Source organism: Saprolegnia diclina (genome assembly GCF_000281045.1).
Source record: "Saprolegnia diclina VS20 unplaced genomic scaffold supercont1.1, whole genome shotgun sequence".
In the NCBI taxonomy this organism is placed as follows: Eukaryota; Oomycota; class Saprolegniomycetes; order Saprolegniales; family Saprolegniaceae; genus Saprolegnia; species Saprolegnia diclina.
In genome coordinates, this window is record NW_008246068.1 from 1,233,636 (window position 1) to 1,254,487 (window position 20,852).

At 60.1% G+C, this 20,852-nt stretch overlaps 5 protein-coding genes across 6 annotated transcripts; 3 read left to right on the top strand and 2 right to left on the bottom strand.

Annotated features, from left to right (window-relative positions):
- Position 1: 1 nt before the first annotated feature.
- Positions 2 to 13,705, top strand: SDRG_00394 (the record flags this gene model as incomplete). Of its 2 annotated transcripts, XM_008605868.1 has the most annotated exons (11): positions 2 to 247; positions 296 to 371; positions 427 to 569; positions 629 to 758; positions 806 to 945; positions 998 to 1,164; positions 1,214 to 1,344; positions 1,391 to 1,774; positions 1,823 to 6,152; positions 6,198 to 10,795; positions 11,192 to 13,705. In XM_008605868.1, the coding sequence occupies exons 1-11, from the start codon at positions 21 to 23 to the stop codon at positions 13,661 to 13,663; spliced, it is 12,798 nt and encodes a 4,265-aa protein (XP_008604090.1). In that variant the 5' UTR covers positions 2 to 20. The 2 variants fall into 2 exon arrangements, with proteins under 2 accessions (XP_008604090.1, XP_008604089.1); XM_008605867.1 differs by having other exon boundaries at positions 21 to 247; positions 6,210 to 13,663.
- Positions 13,706 to 13,786: 81 nt separating this feature from the next.
- On the top strand, positions 13,787 to 15,829 carry SDRG_00395 (CMGC/CDKL protein kinase). The gene is made up of 10 exons (XM_008605869.1): positions 13,787 to 13,975; positions 14,020 to 14,149; positions 14,194 to 14,259; positions 14,301 to 14,696; positions 14,742 to 14,828; positions 14,873 to 15,100; positions 15,149 to 15,251; positions 15,303 to 15,413; positions 15,458 to 15,501; positions 15,550 to 15,829. Exons 1-10 carry the CDS (start codon positions 13,938 to 13,940, stop codon positions 15,775 to 15,777), a joined length of 1,431 nt encoding a protein of 476 aa, XP_008604091.1. The 5' UTR covers positions 13,787 to 13,937; the 3' UTR covers positions 15,778 to 15,829.
- On the bottom strand, positions 15,786 to 17,750 carry SDRG_00396 (hypothetical protein). Its single transcript, XM_008605870.1, has 5 exons — positions 17,681 to 17,750; positions 16,913 to 17,589; positions 16,439 to 16,862; positions 16,121 to 16,391; positions 15,786 to 16,069 (listed from the first exon to the last, which is right to left on the bottom strand). Exons 2-5 carry the CDS (start codon positions 17,520 to 17,522, stop codon positions 15,818 to 15,820), a joined length of 1,557 nt encoding a protein of 518 aa, XP_008604092.1. The 5' UTR covers positions 17,523 to 17,589; positions 17,681 to 17,750; the 3' UTR covers positions 15,786 to 15,817.
- A 226-nt stretch (positions 17,751 to 17,976) lies between these two features.
- SDRG_00397 (hypothetical protein) lies at positions 17,977 to 19,765 on the top strand. The gene is made up of 5 exons (XM_008605871.1): positions 17,977 to 18,050; positions 18,097 to 18,421; positions 18,470 to 18,768; positions 18,809 to 19,018; positions 19,075 to 19,765. The coding sequence occupies exons 1-5, from the start codon at positions 18,043 to 18,045 to the stop codon at positions 19,688 to 19,690; spliced, it is 1,458 nt and encodes a 485-aa protein (XP_008604093.1). The 5' UTR covers positions 17,977 to 18,042; the 3' UTR covers positions 19,691 to 19,765.
- Positions 19,761 to 20,822, bottom strand: SDRG_00398 (hypothetical protein; the record flags this gene model as incomplete). Its single annotated transcript, XM_008605872.1, has 6 exons — positions 19,761 to 19,890; positions 19,935 to 20,008; positions 20,061 to 20,141; positions 20,190 to 20,267; positions 20,316 to 20,432; positions 20,481 to 20,822. The coding sequence occupies 6 exons, from the start codon at positions 20,820 to 20,822 to the stop codon at positions 19,761 to 19,763; spliced, it is 822 nt and encodes a 273-aa protein (XP_008604094.1).
- Between the last annotated feature and the right edge of the window lie 30 nt (positions 20,823 to 20,852).

The following is a 20,852-nucleotide window of genomic DNA, read 5'->3' on the forward strand; positions in this document are numbered from 1 at the left end:
CCGACGCCGCAGCCGGATCGATGGAGAAGAAGACGGTGCTGACGGACGACTGGGAGTCGGACCTCGCAGCGATCATCGAGAAGACCAACCAGAACCTCAACCTCCTGCGCAAGATTGGCGAGAAGCGCGAAGACGCGCCGGCGAAGAAGGCGATGGCCATGATGAGCCGCGCCAAGTCGTCCAACGCGCTAGGTGCGCCGCGGGAAACCACTGGCAATGACCGGACGCGCGCGAGCATTTCTACCGAGTACTACGCTCAATGACGACCGCTGCGTCATTGCTCCTGCTGACATAGCGCCTCGATCCACAAGTGGAAGCAAGTGCTCGACGACTCGACAACGTTGAAGCGCCACATTGCACACAAGATGCTGGTGCGAAAAAACGGCGAATGACGTGGCAGCGTACGATGCATGTGGCGCTGTCTAGGAGTCGACCAAGGGCAAGGACAAGGACAAAGGCCCACGCCGGGCCGCGAGCTCGGCGTGGGACGCGTCGTCGGTTGTCAACACCAACCAAGACGACCGCGCCGCGCACCAGCCGCTCCTATCGCTTGATGAAATCAAAAAGAGGTCAACATACCTCTTCTCCCAGTGCAAACGAGCAATTCTCTCATCACCGCTGTCACTAGCTTGCAAGTCGACATCTCGTCGCGCGCGAGCCTGCTCGAGAAGCAAATTGCGGACCTGCGCACCGACTACCAAACTATGACGGGCGAGAGCGGCGTCGTGTCGTTGAAGCTCCAGCAACTCTCGACCCAGGTCTCTCTTCACGCAAACCATAGTACACCTACTGATGACCTGCGTAGCTCGACGCCAAAGCCGACCGTGTGAGCAGTGTCGAACATACGCTGCAAGAGCAGTCGGCGGTCCTCGGGCGACTGGACGTGCAGGCCAACCACGTGTTGAAGTGGAAGGCCGCCGTCGACGTCGATCTCCAGACTCAAACGTACGTTACGTATTTGATATTGAATGGCATATTCAATATGGCGCATGCGTAGCGCCAAGACTGCCCTGGTCGACGGCCTAGAGAATAAAGTCGTGTCGCTCGAGCGCACCGTGGCCGAGCTCGTGACGCGCCTTACCAAGGCGTCGGACGTCGAGCAGTCGATCGAGCACTGTACATTACGCATCTCGCAGCTCGAAGCGAAAGCCGCCAAGTCGTTGGGTACCGTAAAAGTGTTGAGATTGAGATTGAGATTGCATTTTTGCATTAGATAACGCAACGCTGACGCATACCATTGAGACGGTCGTGACCAAGGCAATGCAAGCGTACGACGACCGGCTCACGCGGCGCCTCGAAGCGCTCACCGACATGCAAGAAACGAAAAACGCTAGCTTCCTCAAGGTACAAACTTGTCTCTTATACCAAAATGACTAGACAACGGGTGTAGACGATTCAGGGCCAGCGGGAAAACTATGAAAAAGCCATTCAATATGCGTTGGAAGCCAGTGTGGGCGACCTGCGCAACGACGTCGACGCGCACACCAAGCGCATCGATACGCGGTCGCAGGAGATGGCCACGTCACTGGACCTGCGCCTCACGTCGCTCGCCAAGCGTGTGGCGAGCGTCGAATCCAAGTCGAGCGGGGTCGAGACCGACGTCGACGCTACCAAGAACGCGACCGAGCGCGACGAGCTCCTCAAGAAGGCCGTGCTGCGGCACATCGCCGACACGTACGTCACCAAGCAGCAAGTCCCGACGCTGCTCGTGGACGAGCTCGAGGCCCGGGGCACCCTCTTGGCGTGGAAGCGGCTCGAAACGGCCGTGTCCAAGGTACCTTTTTTGTTTATAAAGACAACGTTTCCACGTTTTTTCCACTAGATGTACCGTGAATTTGACCAAAAATGGCACGACGCGAATAAATGGGTCGACGACCTCAAGCTCCAAGTCGAGAAGACGTCGGCGGGCCTCGCGACGATGCAGACCAGCGTGCAGAAGAGCCATATCACCGAGACGCAAGCGTTGCGAGCCAAGCTGCTGCAGTGCGTAAACGAACTCGACCAGCTCCAGAGCACCAAGCTCGACATGGACGCGCATTTCGCGCGGCTCGAGAAGGACCGCGATTTGCAAATCCAAAAACTGCAAGCGCTCGTGTCGGAAGCCGAGGCCAAGCGCGATGCCGACGTCCACGCACTGCAGAGCGCCCTTCAGTCCAAGCTATTGCAAATTGCGTCGACGTCGGGCCAAGTTGAAGTCATGAAGGCGCTCTGGAAGCACGAGCAGTCAACGCTCCGCGTGTGCAAGTCGGATTTGAGTAGCGCCCGCCACGAAGCACTCGCGTACAAGCTCAAGCTCCAGAGTGCCGAGAAGGACAAGGCTCGCAACGCACTCGACCACAAGCAAGCGTTGGGCCGTCTCCAAGACCAGCTGGCGCGGCTTCAAAAGCAGTGGCAGGCTGCCGACCGTGATAGAGCGACCGCACAGTCTTCGCTGCATGCGCTGCTGCAGGACGACGCGCGCAAACAAGCCAAGCTTGCGACGCTACAAGGCGTTTTACAGCGCCTACAGACCACCGCATCGCAAGCGACAGCTTCGCCGCGTGAGCTGGAAGCTGCCGTGCACGAAATGGCAGCGCAGACCAGCACGATTCATGCCCTCCACGCCAACGTCACCGAGCTCGAAGCCGCGAAACTGGCATTGGAAGCCAGCCTTCTGACGTCGCGCGTGTCATTCGAGGCCGAGTTGACGGCGCTCCATGCAAGCCATGACGCGACGCTGTCGGCGCGCGAAGCTACATTGACGCAACTTTCGAATGCCCTCGCGTCGCAGTCGACCCAGCACGCCCACGTGTGTGGCATTCTGACGACGATGGCCAAAGACGTTGGCGCGGCGACGGAGGCGAATGACGAGGACGCTGTGGCGTGCGCCGAAGCGCTCCAAGCGACGTGGGCCGAACGTGTCCAGCACTGGGAAACAGTCCAAGCGCTCGCGCAAACAGAGAGCGCGGCGACCATCGAGGCTTTGCGAGCGCAGCTGATCGACGCTGCAGCTGCCCACGAGAGTGAGAGAGCGGCGTTGGAGGCGCGCGTGGCAGCCCACGCCATCGAGCTAACCCAGCTTTTGGAGGCAAAAGCACAGTTGGAAGCCAGTGTCCGGACGCAGGAAGACGCACTGGCGCAGCTGCACCAAGAGCACCATACGAATGGCTCGAGCTTGCAAGATCAAATCGAAGTGCTCCAAGACGAGCTGACGTTGCGCGTCAACGACGTGGAGCACCTACGCAGCGAGCTCGTTACGGCCACCGAAGAAAGCTCGGCACTGGAAGAAGAGTTGTACGAAGTGCGTGCGAAGCTCGAGGCCATGCACGACGCAACAGCCAGTGAAAAAGCCGAGCTCGAGGCCAAGGTGCTTGCGCTGGAAGACGCTGTCTCGACAAGCCACGCAGCATTTGCCAGCGCACGGGAAGAGGACTCGATCCAGCACAGCGAGGCCATGACGCACCTTGAAACAGAGATTGCTGCCCGTGACGCGACGATTCTCATGCTAACGACCGAGAGAGATGCACTTGTCCTGGCGCAGGACACCGCGGCCGAGGTCGAGTCGCGCTTGGCATCGTTACTGGCGGAAAAAGCAGCAACAGATGCCTCGCTCGCAGCGTGGGCCACCAAGGAAGCCGAGCTCGTCGACGCCGTGACCACCGCGCAAACGACCCATGTCACGTACAAGGCCGAGTCCGAGTTGGAGCTCAAGTCGCTGCACGAGGCGCTACAAGCGCAGCGCGATGCAACAATAGCGATCGAGGACGACCTGCGCCGCCTTGTGACTGAGCTTCGTCTGCCGTGTGCCGAGTCGGCGTCGCCGCTTCTGGCAACGCTGCAAAGCCACGTGGCTGAGCTCCAAGCAGCGCTTGACGACGCCAACGACGAGCGAGATGCGATTGTTTCCGCGCTCGACGTCTCGTCGCTCGAAGATGTGCCAGCCGCCGCGGCGCAGCTTCGACAGACATCAATGAACACGGTGCAGGACTTGGCAGCGGCCGAGAAGGCGCTGTCGCTGCTGCGACTAGAGCTCGACGCGCGCACCGCCGACCTCGAGGCGACACGGTCGTCCTTAATTCGCTTGGAAACCAGCGCGGCCGGAGACAAGGACGCGACGCTCGCAGCGCTGCAAGCCACCGAAGCCCAATGGACAGTCGAGCTGTCGCAGTCGAAAGCCGCACTGGCGCCGCTGGAGCTCGAGGTCGCCGCCAAAACGTGCGAGGTCGAGGCACTTCAGAGTCAAGTCGCGGTCGCCACCGCCGCTTTGGCGCGCTGCGAGAGTGAAATGAGCTGGCTCCTCCACGAAATCGCGGTCGATGTCGAGGCGCTGCGCGGCGAAGTCGACAAGCTCGAAGACGCCACCGAAGCCCACACGCAGACGCTTCTCGAATCCCAAGCCGCGCACGATGAGCAGTACAGTGCGATTGGGCACGCCCAAGACCGCCTAGAGGGTCTCCAGAGCCAGCTCCAGACGCTGCGGCAGCAAGTGGCTGCGGTGCCCATGCAGCTCTACCAGCTGCAGCATCTGCAGTCGTCGCTGACGACCGAAGCTGCAGCAGCCCACAAGCAGCGCGACGAGCACGAGAAGGAGCGGCTTCGCTTGCGCCTGCTCGAAGCCGAGTGCGCTGCGAACACGGAAGTCGCGTTCACCGAGCTCGCTGCTCTCTTTGCAGCGCATGGCGGCGACGCCACCCAGCACACCTACATTATGAAGACGATGTCGCATCTGCCGTCGCTGGCGGCGCGACTGCAGTCAGTGGCCGCCACGATTGGCACCATGACTGCGCACACGAACGACGCAAGGATACACGCAGCGGGCGACGACGCGTTGCCGACGCCGAGCGTTGCAGATATCGAAGCCCATCACGACAGCGGCGATACGGCACATGGACACGGTGCCGGCGCGACGCCGTTCCATCCGGCGGGTTCTCCAGAGGACGGAAATGACAATGACATTGACGAAGACACGATCGAAGAGCATTCGAAGGACGACAGTTCCGAGGCGCAAGCGCATGACGGGCCGGCATCGATGACGGCCGACGACGACGCCCCGTTCGACATGCACGGTGCGCCGAACGATGACGACGATGACGTCATTGACGACGTCGACGACGACGTGCAGGAAGAGAGTTCAGACGACGACGAGACACACGGAGGTGACAACGCAGCGTGTACATTGCAGCCACGTATCCTGGTACCCGAGGCATCACTGGCCGCTGGGAGCGCGCATGAAGACGGTGACGAGGCACCTCATCCTCAGCACGTACACTCGGCGGCATTGATGGACGAAGCGGTCGTCGATGAAGAGGAGGCACCCGAGGCATCGTTGTGCGGCGTAGAAGTCGCGACGGGACCTGCACCGACCGCTGGCAGCAGCAACGACGCAGAGAAAACCGAAATCGCCGGCCACGCAGTGTCTCCCGAGTTGCGTCACGACGCGCTCGACGCTGAGAGCAATGCCGAGCTATCTGATGACTTTGACGCAGACGACAACGCGCCGGAAACCGCTACGGATAGCACCACCAACGGCAAGGCGACGGACCTGGCGCCTCCACCCGAGTACGAGGCAGACGTCGTGCCCGATGCGATCGCGACAGAAATCGCTCTCGAAGTCGACCACGAGAGCAGCAGCGACAGCGAGGAGGAGTACGCGCAGGCTGCTTGTTCCTCCGTCGCCGACCGACAAACAACAAGCGGAGTGTCGGCGGGACGTGTGCAAGCCGAGGTCGATGGTCATGCGGACGGCACCCAACGCTCGGCCACCGCCGTTGCGGGCCTTACGGCCAACGATGAGACCATCGACCGCAGTGGGTATCCCTCACGGGACGATGCGAGTGATGACGAAGTGCCTCTGCATCGGTATGCGGCCACTGCAGTGCCTTTGGCCGTCGGCGCAGCCGCCCTCGCAAGCTTGCGGTCGTCGGCCGGCTTCCAATCGACGGCCAACGACGCCGATGACGACGACGACGTCGAGCGCTTGATGCAAAGTCGCCTTTGCCCGGCGCTCGAGCCCGTCCGTGAAACCGATGACGATGACGAGTTTTCTTACGAGCCTACCGACGCGTTGGCACATAACGACGAGGACGACGACGCAGGGTCGACGCTGGACGAGGCCATCGAAGAGTCTTTTGATGACGCCGACTACGACGATGAAGATGTCGAGGTGACGCAAGGTAGTAGTCAACTGGTCACGTTCTGTTCCTTGACAAAAGCCATAGATGCCAACGTAGCGCTCGGCACAGATGTGAATGCATCGTTGGTCGAACCGCCTGCGACCCACGGACCACCGTCGCCCGAGTCGCCATCTCGGAGAAAGTCGATTCACCAGCTACTCTTTGGCACCAAGCCAGAGGCCGTTGCTGACGACGTTGACGCCAAGGCACAGGTCGACACCCCAATGACCTATGGCCCCGCCATCGACGCGCAAGAGGAAAGCGCCGAGTCGGAGGGCGACGACGACACGCATTTAGAGGACACAGCGGTGTTCTCGCCGGAGCATACAGCGTCGGCGGCCGCCAACGATGACTCCCGCACCCTTGACGAAGCGGTGGCCAACCATGATGCGCTTCTCGGAGTATCCGCATCGCCTGAGTATGCTGTCGACGCTGGCGACGCGCTTGCGAGCACGAACGAGCCGGAAGAGCCGGATTCTCCCACGGTTGCTCTCACCAGCGACGCCAACGACGCGTCGGAGGTCGATGAGATGGACGAAGTGTTGTCTGACGCTGACGAGTCGACGGACGACCATCGTTCGGCGGAACGTTCCAAGAACGCCCACTTGCGTCTGGACCTGGAAGCTGAGATGACGAACAAACACCGAATCCAACAACGTACCGATGACACGCCGGCGTCTAACGAGCGCGACACAACGAGCATCGCCCAGGCAGTGCCGTTGGACGGAGTCGACGACGTTCAGAGTGAGACTGGCAGCTTTGACGACGTCGACGACGACGATATGACCATCAACGCACGGACTGCGGAAGGCCAGATGCCAGCTCAAGACGAGCCAAACGACTACGTGGAAGCTCACAAAGAGGGACATGAACTCGACGACGCTACGGCAGTGCTCCGAGCTACGATGGCCAACGTGGCAACCACAGACACTTTGGATGAAGATGTGTCGTCCTCCGAGTCGGATGCGGACGAGGCGCCTGCGCCAAGCGAGGTGCTTCCGCACGCCAGTGTACAACCCACTGAGAGGTCGGTGCTCCAAGCTACCGACGGCGATGCGTCCGACGAGGAAGAGGTGATGGCGCCGGTGTTTCAGCAGTCGGCACCAACGAGCGCGCGTGCGACTCTCGCGTCACTCCGCCGGGCCGTTGACAGCGACGAGGACGAGTTGGACGACGAGACGCCTCGTCGGCCGACCGCGACTGGTGACGACGACGACTCGTTCGACATGAACGACGCGATGGCGGGTGTAGCCCACAATGGCAGCACCGCGACTGACCACGTCACCTACGAATCGAGGGATGTTGACACGCTAGCCGCCGACAACTCGTTCGATATGGAGTACGATGATGATGTACCCGAAGACGACTTCGACACGGCAGAAGATCACGGCAGCAGTGACGACGAGGGTAGCACTACGACCCCTGAGTTGCAGCCGCTCGAAGTGGCGGCAGCCGTGATTGCAGCCACAGAGACGTTTCAGGAGGCGCCGCTTGCACAGTGTGCCTCCAACGATGAGCACGATACGTCCTCTCTTGCGACCGACCATTCCGCACCGACGGTGGCTGGCGGTGACGCATCCTTGCCACACGATGTCAGCGCAGCAGCCGACAAAGTTGCCGACGACGAGGGCTTCTCGGACGACGAAGCTCTCTCGGAAAATGAAGCCATGGAGCCGCAGGTGGACGAAGCCCAAGAGGCTGAGCACCACATCTCTGCTACGATCGACGTTGATTCAAAGCCATTTGCGGACACACCGCTCGCTGCAACCACGCGCACAGTCCACGCAGATGTGTCGGACGATGTCGACGAGGTGGAGCGGTTGATGCACAGTCACTTGCACCGAACGACCGCTGACGACTCTTTCGATGCTGATGACGACGACTCCGTGGCCGAGACCAGTCAACGATCGCCCGCGCAAGAGAGCGCTGAGATGCAGATCGGAAGTCTCGCAACTCAAAGTACGCTGTTTTCCGAGCGTCATGACGACAACGGGGACGGCAGTGACGACGACGAGCCGCTCTCGGACCCGGAGGACGACGTCGGTGACGAAGATGACGAGCCACTCAACGATTCGATGCCGTTGTCAACGCACACGGACGTCGCGCCCCTCATGTCGGAGACAGCCGCGATGGCAGAGACCAAGACATTGGAGCTGCCGATGACCACCGCATCGGTGGGCAACGACGAGACACGCGAAACGCCCGCGCGTGGGACCGCTGACGTGGCGCCACTACAAGTCACGCACGAATACGACGACGCGGAAGAGCTCTCGTCCAGCGACGATGAAGACGGTATGGACGAGTCTATTGAAGCAAGCGAGGACGATGCGATCGCTGACATGGCGGCGGGTGCATTGGTCGAGCCTTCAAAGGCGGCGGCCCCGCTGGTGTTTGCAGCCCAAGAAAATGGTGCGCAGCTAGCCGAAGAAGCTGATGACGGCGAAGAGGTCGCGGTGGCCGTCGCCTCTCGTTTTGGACTCCCCGAGATGCATGACCGTGACAGCGGCTCCGATACCGAAGACGAGCCGGCCGTTGACCACAAGGACGCGTCATATGGCGCAGACGCTGCGATGGCGACCGCGCTGCCATCGGCGTACGTGGCATCGTCTCTTGCTCAACCTCGCGACGTGTCTTTGGAGACCGACGCCATCGAGCGAAATGATGAGCAGCGGAACAGCCATGCCGACGATGACCACGACAACGCGTTCGACTTGGACGACGAAGGCATCGACGACGTTGACCGCCTTGCCGATGCAGATGATGAAGAGCCCGTTGAGAATGGCTCTCATGCCGTGGACGAAAGGGCTCAACCACTGGCAACGGCTCGATTCGATGGCGACGAAGAAGTGTCGGACGACAACCTCGAGACCTCGGACGACGATGAAGACACTTTTGATGCGTCGAAGCACGTACTGGAGCCACCTTTGACGGAGGCCCGCGGTGATGACATCTCATTGGCGTCCTCCGTCGTCGACAACGGTCTCTCTGATCGTGTCAGCACGCGTCACTTGGACAACGACCACGAGCTGTCCGATGCCGATGAGCAAGAGCTGTCCGACGACCAAGCTGACACTGGTTTGGACGCTTTGTCTTCTCTGGCACGCGACCACGCTGCTGGGGAAGAATACCAGCTGGTGGCTTCAGTGACGTCGCTGCAAGACGATCATGCGATGCAACGCGCTACCGACGACGATGACGAAGCCTTGTCAGACCCAGAAGACGATGTTGCTGAAAACACCTTCGACGAACCAACCGAGCCCATGACGGCAGTAGCGGGAATTGACCGTGGCGCCGGTGCACCTTTGACGCAGCTGCACGACGCTAGAGCTGCAACATCAGTTCGGTTGAGTGCCGATGACGAAGCGTTGTCAGACAATGAAACCGATGTCGGCGCTGACCACCACGAGACGGCTGTATTGCCCAAGAGCCCTCTCGTTGCTTCGGCTAGTCATCACGAATCTACCTCAACCACCCAGCTCCACGATGAGACGGAGGGCTGTCAAGTCACTGAGACCCACGCCAACACTAACGACGAGAACGATGACAGCGACGAAGCGCTGTCCGATGTCGAAGACGGTCACGAGACGTTGGACCCCCGCTTCAGTGATGCCGATGACGCGTCACACCTCGGCACGGAAGCCCTTCATGACACTACCTCTACTACTGCGCCCAACGCCACAGCGACGGCACCGATGCATGTCGGTGACGACTGCGAAGACGCGCTGTCCGAAGAGGAGAGTGCCAATGACTTTGACAGCGGCTTTGACGCACCGACACTGCAGAGTCCACCAGTGGAGACGCGGATGCGCCTGCATGACGCCCCGGTGTCGCCCGACGTCACCGCAACGCGAGATCCGATGGTCGGGGGGAGCCCCCAGATGGAGGACGACAACGACGATGCGCTGTCAGAGGTCAACCACAACGCCGATGAGGTGGACGACGGCGAAAGCAGCTTCGATGCGGTGGTTGCCGCGCCATCAGCTGCCCTCGATGGAGCAGAGCGCCACGATACCCTCGCGACAGACCGTCATGACGTCATGCGTCCAGCAGTCGCGTTCCAGTTTGATGACGAGGATGAGGCGTTGTCAGACCCCGAAGACGACGGGGAGGTAAATGACAACAGCTTTGATGCCCCAGCCAGGACACCGGACGAGCCCCAACAGTCATCCTCTGAGATCCATGCCGATGCCACGGCTGACCGTCATGACGTCATGCATCCGGGTGCTCAAACGTCAACTCACTTTGATGACGCGGACGAGGCGCTGTCGGACCCCAAAGACGACGTTGACGGTATCGACGACAGCTTTGACGCGCCGATGGTGACGGCGGACGAGCCACGTGCGCCTTCGTCAGAGAGCAACGACAACACCGCGAAGGACCACCAAGACGCCATGCGTCCGGTAGCCGCGTCCCCAACGCACTTTGATGACGAGGACGAAGCGTTGTCGGATGCGGAAGGCGATGCCAGTGGTATCGACGGCACCATCGATGCACCGGTATCGACGACAGACGAGCTCCGTGTGCCTTCTACAGAGAGCCACAACTACTCAACAACGAACCGTCACGAAGCTGGTCGCCCGGTTATCCAGCCGTCAACCCACTTTGATGACGAAGATGACGCGCTGTCGGGTGCCGAAGACGAGGTCGATGGTGTCGACAGCGTCATCGGTGCACCGGTGGCGTTGCCAGACGAGCTCCATGTACCTCCCACGGAGCGTCAAGGCAGCCCCGTCCATCATGAAGCCGCACGCCCGGTTGACAAGCCGTCAGCGCACTTTGATGACGAGGACGAAGCGCTGTCGGACCCTGAAATCGTTGTCGATGGTGTCGACAACACCGATGACGCCAAGATGACGAGCGAGCCACATGTCTCATCGTCAGAGAACGACGGCGATTCTACGATGCACCGCCAAGAAGTCGCGTCTTTGGTTGGGCAAACGTCAGCACACTTTGATGACGAAGACGATCCGTTGTCGGGTGCCGAAGACGATCCGTTGTCGGGTGCCGAAGACGATCCGTTGTCGGGTGCCGAAGACGAGGTCGAAGGTGTCGACGACACGGTTGATGACCCACTGGCGACGCGGGGCGAGCCACTTGGGGCTTCCGCAGAGAGCCATGCCGCCTTTGCCGCGACCGACCGTCATGAAGCTGTGCGTCCCGGTATCCAGATGGCAACCCACTTTGACGACGCGGACGAGGCACTGTCGGACCCCGAAGACGATATTGCTGGTATCGACAACAGCTTTGACGCGCCGGTGGTGACGACAGACGAGTCGCGTACGTCTCTTACAGAGACGCAGGACAACCGCGCAACGGACCCTTACGACGTCATGCGTCCGATGGTCACATCCTCAACCCATTTCGAAGACGCGGACGAGGCGCTGTCCGACCCCGAAGACGAAGACTTGTCGAACCCCGAGGACAATGGGGATACCATCGACAGCAGTTTCGATGCACCAACGATGCCCCCGCACGACCTTCGTGCCTTGTCAACAGGTATGACCGGCAATGCCCTCTCGAACGGGCACATCATTGACAATCGCGCGTCATCGCCCATCATGGAAAGCCACCCTATCGATCACGACGGCGGTGACGAAGCGTTGTCCGACCCTGAAGATGACAGCTTTGGCGACGGTGAGCACGGCTCGAATGGCTTTTCCAAAGCACCGTCGCGTCCAACGCGCGCAGTTGGCAATTCCGTCGACGCCGATGCGCTGTCGGACGATGAATCTTTGGTGGACGCCACCGACATTTTGTCCAAGCAAGCCAATGATGCTCACGGACACGAACAACACTCGCCAGACAACGACCATTATGCACCAGTCGCTGCCTCCACAGCGATGGACGTCGGGCCGCAGGAGGCAGTGAGCACAGTCCCTTTGGCAACCTCTCGACACCATGATACATCGGTTGACGACGCCAGCGATGCGGACGACGACAATGACGTTTCGGCGCCGTTGCAAGGCGCAGACGCGGCGTCGATCGATGCTGCCAGCCGTCGACTGCTTACGACCGTGCACTACGACGACGCAGACGACTTGTCTTCGGAATCAGACGACGAGCAGCCAGCGGCACCGACCAAGTCGCCGCCGGTGTACGACGACGGCGGCGAAGATGTCTCGGACAGTGACGCGGACGACACATCGGCGCCACCCGCCCACAAACCGTCAATGGTCAACGAGCTTGCTCCGGCTGCCTCTACCTCGGCGATGGAAGATGAAGAAGACGACGACCATGAGACGGTCGAGACGCCATTGTCGGCCAGAGCGCCGATGGGTGGGCTGCCGCCCGTCACCGCTCGCTTTGGCACGATGGCCAACGCCCACGAAGCCGACGACGAAGACCTGGACGAGGTCGAGCGACTTATGCAAGGTCACTTGCAGGGCCGCGCAAATGACAACTCGTTCGACTTTGACGATGGCGAAGACATTGAGAATAGCTTCGACACGCCCGACACCATCGCGACGATCCCGCATGCTCACGCAGCAAATGACGACGGTGAAAACGAGCTATCGGATCCCGAAGACGACCCAGCGGAAGCCAACGTACCTTATCATGGCTCCCTCGGGCACGACACGGACCGAGCATCACCGGTATCGGCAGCGTCTCTGGGCTCCTTGAGCGTGCCACCGCCGACAGCGCAACATCCGACGCATACCAGCGATGAGCACGCTGAGCTTGACGACAGCGACGAAGAACTTTCCACGAACGGCGACGAACCGGCGCCTCGTCACGCACCCCACGCCGCGCCGCTCTCTCCGATCGTGTCGCAGCTGCCACAAGGCGCTTCGTCTCTCGGGCGGCTCGCGCCACTCGGTACCAAAGCCCCTCTGGCGGCGCTCCATGTCAGAGACACCGAGGACGACTTGGACGAAGTTGAGCGCTTGATGCGCGACCACGTGACGACACACGCGTCACTCGCATCGCGTACGGCAGCAGATGCCGACTTTGACGACAGCTTTGATGCCCAAGAGGCCTCTGTCGACGACGACGACAACGATGACGCGCTCTCGGACCCGGATGAGGCGGCGGCAGCGTTCAACGCCGTGCAACAACGCGAGGATACAGCCGGCAAGCGGATGCCATTGACACCGCTCCCAAAGACGCTTCCGCCAATGAGCGCTGCGCATGAGAGCTCGTTGGACGACGCGTCACCAAGCAAGTTGTCGGCGCTGGACCGAGCGCTGCTTCCATCCAACGCTGCGGGTGACGCTCGCCAAGCCCCCACGGTTCACCACGATGACGACGCAATGGAGCTCGGCGCGTCCTTTGACGACGGCAACGAGGATAGCCTCGATGCAAGCGGTGTCGCCGACCCCCCTCGGTTCGACGAAGGCGAGGACGTCGACGGGTCGAGCCGCGACGACGACGCCGCGTCATTATCGCCGTCGCCAGTAGCGCCACCGAGCAGCGCCCCACCCCACGACGACGACGACGCGTACTCGGATTCTTTCGATATGGAGGAGTCGATCGATGAAAGCATCGCGTCCGATGAGGACGCCACGTCATAGACCCGAGTTTTGTATCTAATCCAACCTCTGGTTCATCTCCAACGGCCCGAGATATACCCAGCGAAGATATACCGGTAGCAACGCAGTCGAACGGTGATGTCGGACAGAAGGCAAGTGGAACGTCAGACGGCAAGTGGAGCGAGCGGAGGCAAGTGGAACGCCGTCGGCGCCGACCTGCTATTTTGAGGGCGGTTGGTAAATTTAGCTGGCAGCGACAGTTGCAGATAGAAGGGTCGACCACGTTGAAGCGACACGTGAATGCGCGAGCGGTCCGATGGAGAACTATGAGAACCTCGGCACGATCGGCGAAGGGTACTTGGCCGTCATCTACTCGTGTCGCTGACCCGCTCGCGTAGCACGTACGGCGTTGTGCTCAAGTGTCGGCACAAGGAGACAGGGCAAATCGTCGCCATCAAAAAGTTCAAAGAGTCGGACGAAGACGAGCAAGTACGCAAGACTGCGATGCGCGAGATTCGCATACTCAAGGTACCCTTTGGCGTTGCTTATATGCTTCACGACGACGTTGGTAGCAACTCAAGCATGAAAACATCGTCAACCTCATCGAGGTCTTTCGGCGAAAAGGAAAGCTCTACCTCGTACGTCGACTCGAGGAGTGTCGCGTCCAACGCCCGTGTAGGTCTTTGAGTACGTGGAGAAGACGATTTTGGAAGAGATCGAGAAGAACCCCGAGGGCCTCGAGCCGCATGCGATCCGAAGCCTCATGTGGCAGCTCATACGCGCGATTCACTACTGCCACGAGCACAACATCATTCACCGCGACATCAAGCCCGAGAATCTCCTCGTCTCGAAAAACGGTGTCTTGAAGCTCTGCGATTTTGGCTTTGCGCGCACGTTGGCTGCGGCCGGCGCCAAGTACACCGACTACGTCTCGACCCGGTGGTACCGCGCACCCGAGCTGCTTGTCGGCGACGTCTCGTACGGGAAAGCGGTCGACATTTGGGCCGTCGGCTGCATGCTCGCCGAGATCACGACGGGCTTGCCGCTCTTCCCCGGCGACTCGGACATTGACCAAGTACGCAAGGCGCAATGTGTCCCTGCTTCCAACGTGCTCTCCTAGTTGTACCATATTATGAAGTGCCTCGGGCGCATTACGTCGCGGCAGCAAGAGCTATTTCGGAAAAACTCGCTCTACGTCGGCGTCAAGGTGCCTTGGTCTCGTTCTTGGCACTTCAAGTTGCGTGTTCTTAGCTGCCCGAAGTCACGTCGATCGAGACGCTCGAAGATCGATTTCCGCAGCTCGACAAGGTTGCCATCGACTTTTTACACCAAACCGTCCAAGACGAGCCATTGGACCGGTGGACGTGCTCGGAGCTGCTCAAACATCCGTTTGTCGCCGAAGGCGCCGAGCTCTTTGAGCAGCAGCTCAAGATCAACATCGCCAAGGACATGGCCGACAACGTGATCAAGCCCAAGCGCGTACTCCTCATGAACCCGCCGCACCCACACTAGAATCGCGTCTCGTAGATGAAGAAGCTGCCGCGGCGAAGCAGCGACATGGCACCGCCCTCATCATCCTCGTCGTCGAAACCGCCGAAGTCCAAGCACTCCAAGGCTTCGGACGTGCCACGTACACACCTCTCGTTGCCAGCGCAGCATTTTTCCATCATAGAATCGCTAGGCACATCCAGTCGAGGAGGCACGGACCGGCTACTGCCCAACCTCGGGGCCACGGCGCCTGTCACGCCGCTCTCCAGCCTTGCCTACGTGTGTTTGGAAGACGCCAACAATGGTACGGACTTTGAACGGCAACGGCGCGTTACATGTGCGCGTTAGCGGTGATTGAATACACAAGCCGGAAGATCAAGCGGGCGGCGGACGTAAGAGCTTCTTGCCCATGAGTCGAATGTTCATGACGTACGGCATAGGCTGAGCCCGCACTGCACATACCCGAAGATGCGGCACTCTTGATCGAGCAGCATACCCACTCCCGCCTCTCAGTCACGTCCCACGGCGAGCGCCTCCGGTCGCTGCCCAAGAAGGTGCTGACGAAGCGCGCGGTCATTGGCCTCGAGCTCAAGCAAAAACCAAAGCTCGGGCAAACGCCGCCACGAACGCCGCAGTCGTCGTCACGAAGGGAGCTCCGTGGGTTCTAGCGCCATAGTATCGAACAACACATATATATAGAGCATCATCTTAGCGGCGGAACGTGCTTCCTACATATGGAGGCGCTTTCGCATCTTCGAGAAATGCAGCGAGGCGGTTATAGCGGCTTACGGCCTCGGCTGAAAAGAGACCACCCATTTTGATCTGGCCGCATCCAATGCCGATGGCCAGGTCCATCGGAAATGGATCGTCCGACGCACTTGCATCGCAGCCGACCATGAGGGCGATGCCGAGCACGCGCGCTTGGGCAACGACGTGGAGCACTTGGGTGACAGTTAGAAACTATGCGCTCAGAGTTAAGCCGATAAGCAATCGGTCGGCGGCGGTTCGAACCTCGCCGAGGTTGAGCAAGATCGTGTTGCAAGCGCGCTCTTCGTGAATGGTCTCGACACCGCGCTGCAGGAGTTTGTGACCAACGACTTGGAGTTTGCACTGTCCGTCGCCGCCGATGGCGGTCGTGTCGGTCGCTTCGCCTTCCGCGATCGTGTTGATCGTACGGTTGAGCGTGCTGCACACTTTGATGTCCCGACTTTCAAACGGGTCGACGATCGTCGTGATGGCGTACGTCTTGACCCACTCGCGAATGAGCTCGGAAAATTCATCGCTAAACAGAAATCGACTAGAACCCTGCTGCTGCAAGTAGACATCTACCTTGTCTTGGGCACGCTCTTGGGCATGGGCATCCATTTGTCAATGTTGTACGTGCAGCTGTCGTTATCGGGCGACGCGAACGCGTGGGCAGCAATGTCGATCCCGAGGCCAAGCTCAATCTGTTGGGTGGGGAGTTTGAACTGATCCTTGACTTTATGAAGCGCTTCGGTCGAGATCGTGAGGCATTCTTCGACCGACATGAGCTGGGGGGTGAGCCCCCCCGAGGCCCCCCGGTTCGAGTGGCCGTTGCCTTTGGCGTCGAGAAGCTCCTTGAGCGTCAAGAGAACTTCGCCCGCATAGCGCAGTGCATCTTGGAACGACGCGCAGCCCATCGGCATGACAGTGATCTCCGACACACAGAGCTTATTGGATGCCATGTTGCCGCCGTTGAGAAGGCTAAAGATCGGGACAGGCAAGCACGCACCTAGCAACATGCATGAGAAAGAGTATTGAAGAAGAGCGTTGTCGTTGTACTTTCAATGGGCACATCCGCAAGGGACGCAATGTACTCGTACAGAGGCTGGTCCTTCTGGGCCGCGCCGGCCTTGCAGATTGCCATTGAAAGTGCAATGCACGCTTGGCGGCCCACCTTGTCGGCCATGGACGCGATTTTTTCGTCGCAGTCGGCTTGATCGCAGGGATCCATGCCCTCGAGGAGATGCTGCATGTACAACGAGACGTCACGCGCACGCAGCCCATGCCCGCGGTACCGCGAGGCGTCGTCCGAGTCGAAGAGCCCGGCGGTCGCACTGCCGGTTGAGGCGTCAAAGCGGCCTCGCCCGGTATGCACACTCGCAAGAAGCGTCGGATACCCGGACGTGTCGACTACCTCCTTGGCCGAGACGGCAAAGATGCCTTTGTTGGACATGGCGCGGTTCTGGAGCAGCTTCCCGAGCACAAGGTACGGGTCCGAGGGCCGGTCGCGGACGACTTGGTTGAGGAAGACGTTCAAGGAGCTCTCGAGTCCATGCTGCGCGAGGTACTCCTCGATAAGGTCCTTCTCGGCGACTTCCTCTGGGTTGCTAACCACGCTGGTCGCGCTCGCTGTTGGCGCTGGCGCTGCGGTCTTGTCCTTCTTGGCCATGGCGCGATCTTTTTCCAAATCTTTGAATCCTATTTAGGACTCGACACGTGGTGGTGGTCAGGATATCCTAGATAGGAGTTATCCGAAAGTGCATTTGGTGGCGGTTCTCGAGAGCGTTCCTCACTGCAGCGCCGCCACAAGACGTAGATATATAGTACCGCGCAGAGTGTATAGTAGTTGTAGCGTAGTTGTGTGCGACGCTAGAGCACGCGGGCTTCCGTTAATCGCGTACAGTTCTGGACGCGAGAAGGATGATCCATGGAAGTGTTGCAATTGCTTCGAGAATCGACCAATCATTGCCTGCTGATTTCATTTGCGACACAAAAGCGGCATCAAATGACCAATCATAACGCTGTATTTGAAGCGACACATTCCATGGCTCTTTTGCGCGTCGATGATTGGTCAAATTGAGGCGCTATGTCGACATGTGATTGGACAAAACTTTCAATCCGCCGAATTCACCTTTGGGTTGCCATTGCCGCAAATAAGCTCCAGAAGCCAAGAAGCCGAGACGACCAATATGGCAATGTACGACGTCGACCTACGCGGCTGCAGGAGGCTCATCTCTGCGTAGCCTCTGCTGCATGTGCGGCATCTCGATCGAGCCCAACCTCGCCAACATGTGCGTGGCCTGCCTCTCGAACGAGGTCGACATCACCGACGGTATCACGAAGGAAGGCGTCTTGATCCAGTGCCGTGGCTGCCTCCGCTTCCAGCGCGGCGCCAAGGGCAACGACGGCGCGTTCGCCGAGTGTCCGCTCGAGTCGCTTGAGCTCATGACGCTGTGCCTCAAGAAGGTCCAGGGTCTCGGCCGCGACGTCAAGCTCATGGACGCCAGCTTCATCTGGACCGAGCCCCACAGCAAGCGCATCAAGCTCAAGCTCACGATCCGCAAGGAGGTACCGTCTCTCTCGTTGGCTACGACACGATCGCATCTACCGGCGTAGGCCATGCGCAATGCACTGCTGCAAAAGTCATTTGTCGTAACCTTTGTCGTCGAGAACCTCAAGTGCGCCGACTGCTCCAAGCAGTACCGCAACAACACGTGGCAAGCGCTCGTGCAGATCCGCCAAAAGGTCCACCACAAACGCACGTTCCTCCACCTCGAGCAAATCATCCTCAAGCACCAAGCGCACACGCGGAGCATTGGCATGGCGTCCGAGAAGGATGGCATGGACTTCTTTTTTGGCGAAAAAAACTCGGCCGAGCGCTTTGCGTCGTTCTTGAGTCAGCACGTGCCGCTTCGGTACGTTCCTATGGACGCACCGTATGCTCATCGCCTGCAGGACCAAGATCGCCCGCAAGCTCGTCTCGACCGACAACCACAGCAACACGGCCAACGTCAAGCTCACGATCGTCGCCGAGATCGCGCCGCTCTGCAAGGACGACCTCGTGATCCTCGAGAAGCGCATGGCGCAGCAGTGTGGCATGTCGGTCGCCGTCGTCTCGCGCGTCACGACCCAGATCCACCTACTCGACCCGCGCACGTGTCGCCGGTACCTAAATTTTGCCTATTTTCCGAGGATTTTCACCCAATTTTCCATGGTATTAGGTCGGAGGTCACCTCGGACAAGTACTGGAAGCACCCGTTCCAAGCGCTCGACACGGGCGCGTCGATGGTCGAGTTTATCGTGTTGGACGTCGAGCCGCTGGATGCGGCCCCGAAGGAGACTCAGGACAGCGCCGACCTGCTCGCGGTGATTGAAGTCGCGCGCGTCTCGGACTTTGGATTCAACGACACGACGTTCCACGTGACGAGCCACCTCGGGCGGTACCTCTCGGCTGGCGACACGGTCAAGGGCTATGACCTCGGTATCTGCAACTTTGGGTCGTCGCAGTTGTACCACCTCAAGGACGAGCTGCCGGACATCATCCTTGTCCGCCGCGTCTTCCCCAAGAAGGAAAAGGAAGGCAAGCGCCAAGAGCGCAAGAAGCTGCGCTGGCAAGCGAAAGCGAAGGCGAGTGCCAAGGACCGCGAGCGCGAAGAAGAGGAGTTTGAGGCCTTCATGGACGACTACGAGGAAGACCATGCTGGCGACGACGCCGTGGCGACGCCGCTCCTCGAAGTGTCGGACGCTGACGACGAGGACGAGGCCATCGACGCTGACGACGTGGCGTTCGAGGACGGCGAAGAAGGGCTTGCGGACGAGGCCAAAGTCGCTGCGTAAGAAAAGAACGTTCCGAGAAATGGTAGCATGTATATGCAGCGAATCGCAGTTGGTTTGGACAATATTGGTATTACCAGCCGTACTTGGCTTGGGTTTCGCGCTTGGACTTGAGCGCGAGCCCTTTTTTGTCCTGCAGATCGAATTCGCGCAGCTTGGCGTCGAACGTGAGCTGGTTGAGCTGATGGCGCTGCCGCTGGAGTCTACGCCCAAGATACGTGGCTGTCGCATAAGAAATGAGAGGTACCTCGAAGGGCGGTACGACGCAACGACGTAGCCATTCTCTGTCTCGGTGCCCGCCATTTCGGCGAGGACTTGGGCCTAACGCAGGACGAGTCGAGTCGCGTCCTCGAGGCAGTGGTGTAAGGCGTACTTCGCGATCGCTGGCAAAGACGGTCGAGCCATCGATTGGCGGCTTCCACGCGCCTGGCGCGGCGGCTTGGACGTCAACGACCTATCCTTGGACGTGCAACGCTGCAGCAAAAAGAGGAGGTGGATGAACCTGTCCAGCGACCGCGTCAAACTTGCCTTGCTGGAGCATGCGCTCGAGTTGGCGTTCCTTGTTGCGCACGCGCTTGCTCTATGCGGATTAGCGTTCGGGAGGTGCACGATGGCGGTAGGCTAGTACCTGCACGTGCTCGGCGTCGTCGCCATCGTCTCCGTCGTCGTCCAGCGTCGGTACGTAGAGGTGGGAGGCGGCAGCGGCCTGCCCGACGGCGCTCGCCGAGGAGGCGTCGTGCTGCACCTACATCATACGTAGAGTCTTTCCGCGGCGTGTTGGAGCGGTCTGTACTGGCGGAAGCGGCTTTTTGACTTTCGGTGACGGCGGCGATGGCAGCGCGACCTTTGGGGCGGGGAGGAACCCGAGGAGCCCCGTCGTGTCGGGCGCCTCGCGCGCCACAGACCTCGGCGCAGCTTTGGCCTTCTTCTTTGCCGGGCCAGTGTGATGATCGTCGTCGTCCGAGTCGTCGCTGTTGAGAGCCCGACCGCTCTCCAAGAGCTTCTGCATCTCGGGCGGCAAGAAGAGCACCGTTCGCTTCTTCTTGGCCTTGGGCTTGGCCGGCGCCACAGCGTGGGCTACAGGCTTGGCCACCGGCTTGACCGTCGGCGGAACCACCGGGACAGCGACCGCCATCTCGTCGCTGCTGCTCGCGTCCGAGTCGGA

What these genes read in the sequence shown, in the direction of transcription:
- SDRG_00396 (XM_008605870.1), bottom strand. Translation starts at nt 17,522, where the DNA reads ATGGCCAAGAAGGACAAGACCGCAGCGCCAGCGCCAACAGCGAGCGCG. An exon ending in AAGAGCGTGCCCAAGACAAG is followed by an intron (nt 16,392 to 16,438) that starts GTAGATGTCTAC and finishes ATTTCTGTTTAG; the next exon opens with CGATGAATTTTCCGAGCTCA. An exon ending in TCTTGCTCAACCTCGGCGAG is followed by an intron (nt 16,070 to 16,120) that starts GTTCGAACCGCC and finishes CTGAGCGCATAG; the next exon opens with TTTCTAACTGTCACCCAAGT.
- SDRG_00397 (XM_008605871.1), top strand. An exon ending in AGCTCACGATCCGCAAGGAG is followed by an intron (nt 18,422 to 18,469) that starts GTACCGTCTCTC and finishes CTACCGGCGTAG; the next exon opens with GCCATGCGCAATGCACTGCT. An exon ending in GACCCGCGCACGTGTCGCCG is followed by an intron (nt 19,019 to 19,074) that starts GTACCTAAATTT and finishes CCATGGTATTAG; the next exon opens with GTCGGAGGTCACCTCGGACA.
- SDRG_00395 (XM_008605869.1), top strand. Translation starts at nt 13,938, where the DNA reads ATGGAGAACTATGAGAACCTCGGCACGATCGGCGAAGG. An exon ending in GCGACTCGGACATTGACCAA is followed by an intron (nt 14,697 to 14,741) that starts GTACGCAAGGCG and finishes GTGCTCTCCTAG; the next exon opens with TTGTACCATATTATGAAGTG. An exon ending in TTTGGAAGACGCCAACAATG is followed by an intron (nt 15,414 to 15,457) that starts GTACGGACTTTG and finishes TGTGCGCGTTAG; the next exon opens with CGGTGATTGAATACACAAGC.